The sequence below is a fragment of the Trematomus bernacchii genome, unplaced genomic scaffold (assembly GCF_902827165.1).
Source record: "Trematomus bernacchii unplaced genomic scaffold, fTreBer1.1, whole genome shotgun sequence".
Taxonomy (NCBI): domain Eukaryota; kingdom Metazoa; phylum Chordata; class Actinopteri; order Perciformes; family Nototheniidae; genus Trematomus; species Trematomus bernacchii.
In genome coordinates, this window is record NW_022987689.1 from 4,793,188 (window position 1) to 4,799,305 (window position 6,118).

Consider the following 6,118-nt stretch of genomic DNA (forward strand, 5'->3'; position numbering starts at 1 on the left):
ATGTGTGCCTTTTATCCTTTTATCTTTTCTTATGTGTGCCTTTTATCTATTATTGTAATATTATATTTTATTATAATGTTATGTTTGGTGTGAAGCACTTTGGTAAACCCTCTGTTTTTATTATGTGCTATACAAATAAAGTGGATTGGATTGGATTTGTAATAGTTGGCATGCCTTTGAAACCAACGGTACTAGTGAACTGCGAGCGCCGGAACCTCACAGCGGCGGAGAAACTGTGGAGCGCTTACACCAATAGCGCCTCTTAAGCGCATAAAGGTGCGCCGCATTTGCGCTTCAATGCCATGCGATCTACCCACACTACCTTTGCGATCGACGTATTGGGCACCCCTGATCTACATGATCAATATACAGGGCTTACTGTGTAGACATTATACAAGTCTTAACGAGGCCCACCTGTTGCAAGCTAATTGAACACAGGTGCAAGCATTAGCTGAGGCTGCACCTGCCTTGTTGATTGGCTGCCTGGTGGTAATATGTGCCAGTATTAAAAGCCCTGTCTCATGCTTCATTGCCAAGTGCTCTCTACACGCAGTGAGTTTGATTTTACAGAATGGGAATCCTATGAGCACCTATCACAGCTGTATTGGTTGTCACAGCACCTGCTGATGCTCAAATAGTTGCGGCAAAGAAAGTTATCTCATCTCTTCACATTACCAGCAGTCATGTGCAACAGGATGATACGCAAGAGAAAAGGCGCTGGTGTTTACCTGGCTGCAGCTGTTATTCTGACGTGTTATTTTGCGCAAACTATAGACTGTTATCGTCTGAAGAAAACGGAAAGACGAGATGGGAGAAAAGATGCCGATACAACAAATAGGTTCCAAGAGGGGACAATTGTTTTTGGGAGAGCTTTTGAAAAAGGGTCAGGACTTGATTCTCAAGTCACAGACGGGACCAAGACGTCATCCTCAAACGCTTATGTGGAGGATGAAGGTGCTTATCAAGCAGACTCTGCAGGTAAAACTATTTTGATTACGTATTGAAGGGTTTGTTATTTTTGCTTGAATTGTTTTGCTTCTCTTTAAAGTACAAACTATTGAAAAAAAAAATATATATATATATATATATATATACATATTATATTCGCCTTCAGGCTGGATGAGCCCAACACAAGTCGCCAGTCCCAAAGACTCGTCATGGATGAGCATGTCGCCCTCACTGCAGTGTGGTACGGGCCAGTTGAAGTTCAGAGTGGTGGAACCAGGAGAATCACAATTTGCGGTAGAACAAGGTAAATCAATAGCCATAATATCCTAAATGTAGACTTGATTTATCTCTACCAATGATATAAACACTGAACCTTTTTACCCCACAGGAAATGCACCTCCAATGCCTCTGTCCCAAGTCCCGTCTACCTGTGGCTACAGCATGCAGAGGAACTCGCATGCACTTGTCATGTTGGTTCCCTATGATGGCTGCAACATGGTTCAAGAGGTAATGTGAAACTGATTTAAAAAGTGAGGAAGTGAATTAAAAAATACGATGGCTAGTGCTGTGAATTGTTATAGTTATGAATGGTGTAACAAGAGCAAGAAAAATTAAAATGTTTAATCTGCATCATATTGATCTCAAGCGAAAATGTGTTTTCAGATTTTCAAATGAGAGTTGTTTTTCGCTTGCTTTCAAATGTACTGATTAAATATGTTTTTTGGATGGGGACCGACATTCAAATATGTTGCATCATGATGATCTATTTAGAAAATATAGCATGAGATTAATCGTTTGCCTTGTACAGTCGGTTTGTAACATTGACAGGCAGAGATGGGGTCGTTACTAAAAAAAAAAAGTAATATATTACATATTACTTTTAAAAAAAGTAATATATTACACTACTTCGTTACACTCAACATAAAGTTACTTTACTCGTTACTTTACTCGTTACTTTACTCGCAGGGCCGGCCCGCCCCTCCCTACATGCAGATCACGCAGACTGCTAAAGTTTCAAATGTTCTCTTTAGTTCAGTTTCCATTGTCACATAAGACTGATCCAGATAGCTCTGACTATGGCTGTCCTCTGTCTCCTGCTATCTGTATTTTGCGCAGTATATCTCTGAACGATGCGATGGTGATTCCACTGTGCAAATGGGCAACATTACCTCTACTATGAAGGATGCTACAAGCCTGTCCATCTCTGCTTTGGTTACCGGTCCTCCATATTCTAATTTGTGCTGCTTCAGGGGTCGGCGGCGGCGCACTCACAACATCCTCACTCTGGGTTCGGGGGTCCTTAGCTATTAGCTTCACCTTAGCATGTGTTCTTTGCAGGTGTTTGTTGAGGTTTGACGTGGTGTTTGCAGCAGTGGATAACAGCTTCTGGCCTGGACACAGTTTGCACCTCACCGTCACATTCCTGTCTATTCTTCGGACAAACTCAAAATAATGAGCATACCTCCACCCCTCGGAAGTTATCGCTGACTCTGCCATGTTTATGGAGCACTGCACGCAGAGATGTGGACGCGCAAGTCGCGCAGATTACGTACATATAAACCTGCGGCGGAAACCCCTCTTGTCTGTCAGTGTGATTATGACTGATTTTATAAAAGTAACGAAGTAACGCGTGTCGGGGCAATGTTAGTAACTGTAGTGTGATTACTGAATTATAAAAGTAACGCGTTACACTACTCCGTTACCGACAAAAGTAATATTATTACAGTAACGCGTTACACCCAACTCTGTTGACAGGTTTGTGTGATTCCTTGCTGTTTCTAATTGTATGTTTTTCTCCCAAAGGGTGGAAGTTATGTACTCCCGATGCGTTGGCAAGGAATTCCAGTCTCTCTCTGGTGTTCCAAACCTGCCGCACCTCGTGCTTCACCTCCTGCCTCACCTCCAGCCGCACCTCCTGCCTCACCTCCAGCCGCACCTCCTGCTTACAAAACGACTTCCCCCCATTCCCCTGTACCTCAGATGCCTCGGATGCCTCAAAACCCTCCGATGCCTCAATACACTTGGATGCCTCGGATGCCTCAATACCGTCAGATGCCTCAAAACCCTAAGATGCCGGAGACAACGACCACACGGCCTATAACTGCAAAGGCGACTCAAATTCCCAAAATTCCAGCACTGCCTCGGATGCCTCGATACCCTCAGATGCCTCAAAACCCTGAGATGCCTCAAAACCCTCAGATACCTCAATACCCTCAGATACCTCAATACCCTCAGATGCCTCTGACGCCTCAATGCCCTCAGTTCCCTGAGATGCCTCAATTCCCTGAGATGCCTCAGATGCCTCAAAACCCTGAGATGCCTCAGATGCCTCAAAACCCTGAGATGCCTCAGATGCCTCAAAACCCTCAGATGCCTCAATACCCTCGGATGCCTCGATACTCTCAGATGCCGGAGACAACAGCAACGACCTCACAAACTACAACTGCAAAGGCGACTCAAATTCCTAAAATTCCTGCACTGCCTCAGATGTCACAAAACCCTAAGATGTCACAAAACCCTCGGATGCCTCAAAACCCTCGGATGCCTCAATACCCTCGGATGCCTCAAAACCCTCGGATGCCTCAATACCCTCGGATGCCTCAAAACCCTCGGATGCCTCAATACTCTCAGATGCCGGAGACAACAACAGCAACGACCACTCAAACTACAACTGCAAAGGCGACTACAATTCCTAAAATTCCTGCACTGTCTCAGATGCCACAAAACACTCAGATGCCACAAAACACTCAGATGCCTCAATACCCTCCGATGCCTCGGATGCCTCAATACCCTCAGATTCCTCTGCCTCAATACCCTCAGATTCCTCTGCCTCAATACCCTCAGATGCCTCAATACCATCCGATGCCTCAATACCCTCGGATGCCTCAATACCCTCGGATGCCTCAATACCCTTGGATGCCTCAATACCCTCGGATGCCTCAAAACCCTCAGATGCCTCAATACGCTCAGATGCCGTTTGCACAATATATGCCGATGTATCCTCCCTTTAATCCTCTTTATCCAGCTACAAAGCCAAAAACGACTACAACTAAAGGCTAAAACTCCCGTATCGCAGCTTCCACCATCTATGCCTTACTATCATCTTTACCCTACGATCCCTCCCATCCCCAATATCCAACCACTCCAGCTACCACTGTGAAACCAGATCCCCCGCCCACTCCGGCACCCCATCCTCCTTTTCATCCCCATGTTCACTTGCCCATATCATTGCTGCCTCCTTTTCCTCCTCCACGCTACCTTACTTAAAACGTTCTAATAAAAGTTTTGAACAGAGACGCTTTCCAGTTTGTGCTTTTTTTTTTTTTTTTTTTTTTTTTTTTAACCTTCAACTACCCAAGAGACTCTTTATTCCAGGCTCTTCAAGAAGTAACATTTGGTTTGTGAATGAGTGAATAGTCCATATTGAGAAAATGACATTTAATTTAAACAGAAAAGTTGTGCTGACGAATGATTAACTTAAAGTGCACACTTTAAATTCCTACATTTATAAATTCAATTAATGTTTGGCATTTGAAGTGTTGTCATAGTGTGGCTTTGTGTCCACATGGTGGCATCATTGCTCCACCATTTCTTATTAGGTTTTGAATAGAAACCTTTTGTGTTCACACTAGCTTTCCTTGTGTGAACAAGCTTTAAAAGGGTTGTATCTTTGAAAATGTATTTCAGTCAAAGGTAAAGTTCCATGTCTTTTCCTGAAATAATTAACATCTGCTGTGTGAGGGACGCTGGCTTCACTCATTACATACACCAACTCTGAAATGGAGCATTTACAACTTTGGGCAGTTATGCAAATCAAAACAATGAACCTTCAGCATTTGTCTCTTTTTGGTTTTGTAAACTGGATAAGGGAATGCTCTGGTTTTTGGACAAAATTAACATGGGATCACTCCCGTCACCGGACGTACTTCGTCTCACTGGAATAGTAACGGTCATAGTGAATATAAAATCGTCCCCATGTATCCGGCCAATGACGGGAGAGTTTTGAAAGAGACAAAACACTGTTCCATACATTTAAAAACACTTAAACAATTAAACAATGTTTACCTGCCAACAAGCAGCAGTGTGCTGTCATTTCAAACATGTTACCCCACTGTTTAACACAGTTTTTACCTGTGTTTTGAAGACTCTTTCCTGGGTCAATGTGTCCTCTTTCTCCCCCCCCTGGGTGTGTGTGAGACAAGTCAAGTGAGTCAGCCTGCCAACAAGCAGCAGTGTGCTGTCATTTCAAACATGTTACCCCACTGTTTTAACACAGTTTTACCTGTGTTTTGAAGACTCTTTCCTGGGTCAATGTGTCCTCTTTCTCCCCCCCTGGGTGTGTGTGAGACAAGTCAAGTGAGTCAGGCTGCCAACAAGCAGCAGTGTGCTGTCATTTCAAACATGTTACCCCACTGTTTAACACAGTTTTACCTGTGTTTTGAAGACTCTTTCCTGGGTCAATGTGTCCTCTTTCTCCCCCCCTGGGTGTGTGTGAGACAAGTCAAGTGAGTCAGGCTGCCAACAAGCAGCAGTGTGCTGTCATTTCAAACATGTTACCCCACTGTTTAACACAGTTTTACCTGTGTTTTGAAGACTCTTTCCTGGGTCATTCTGTGCTCCAATGTGTCCTCTTTCTCCCCCCCTGGGTGTGTGTGAGACAAGTCAAGTGAGTCAGGCTGCCAACAAGCAGCAGTGTGCTGTCATTTCAAACATGTTACCCCACTGTTTAACACAGTTTTACCTGTGTTTTGAAGACTCTTTCCTGGGTCAATGTGTCCTCTTTCTCCCCCCCTGGGTGTGTGTGAGACAAGTCAAGTGAGTCAGGCTGCCAACAAGCAGCAGTGTGCTGTCATTTCAAACATGTTACCCCACTGTTTAACACAGTTTTACCTGTGTTTTGAAGACTCTTTCCTGGGTCATTGTGTGCTCACCAGGGGCACGAGAATACCCTCCACAGAAGGGGTCGTGGTTCCGTGAAGAAGGCCCGAAATTTGGGTGCTCATAGGCAGCCTGCTGCAGAGTCATTTTCAGGCTCCTCTCCACAATTGTCCCCCTAAAATGATTTAAAATCATTATTTTTGCATTTAAATGCATTTATTCTATCATTTATATGGTTCCCCAACACAATGCACATAGTCTGGAGCTCACTGGGGTCCTGCATATAATTTAA

General features: G+C 44.1%; 1 protein-coding gene across 1 annotated transcript; it reads left to right on the top strand.

The window, feature by feature from the left end:
* The first annotated feature begins 548 nt into the window (after positions 1-548).
* On the top strand, positions 549-4,242 carry LOC117488310 (protein PELPK1-like). Its single transcript, XM_034137139.1, has 4 exons — positions 549-978; positions 1,115-1,252; positions 1,337-1,455; positions 2,752-4,242. Exons 1-4 carry the CDS (start codon positions 684-686, stop codon positions 4,006-4,008), a joined length of 1,809 nt encoding a protein of 602 aa, XP_033993030.1. The 5' UTR covers positions 549-683; the 3' UTR covers positions 4,009-4,242.
* Positions 4,243-6,118: the final 1,876 nt, after the last annotated feature.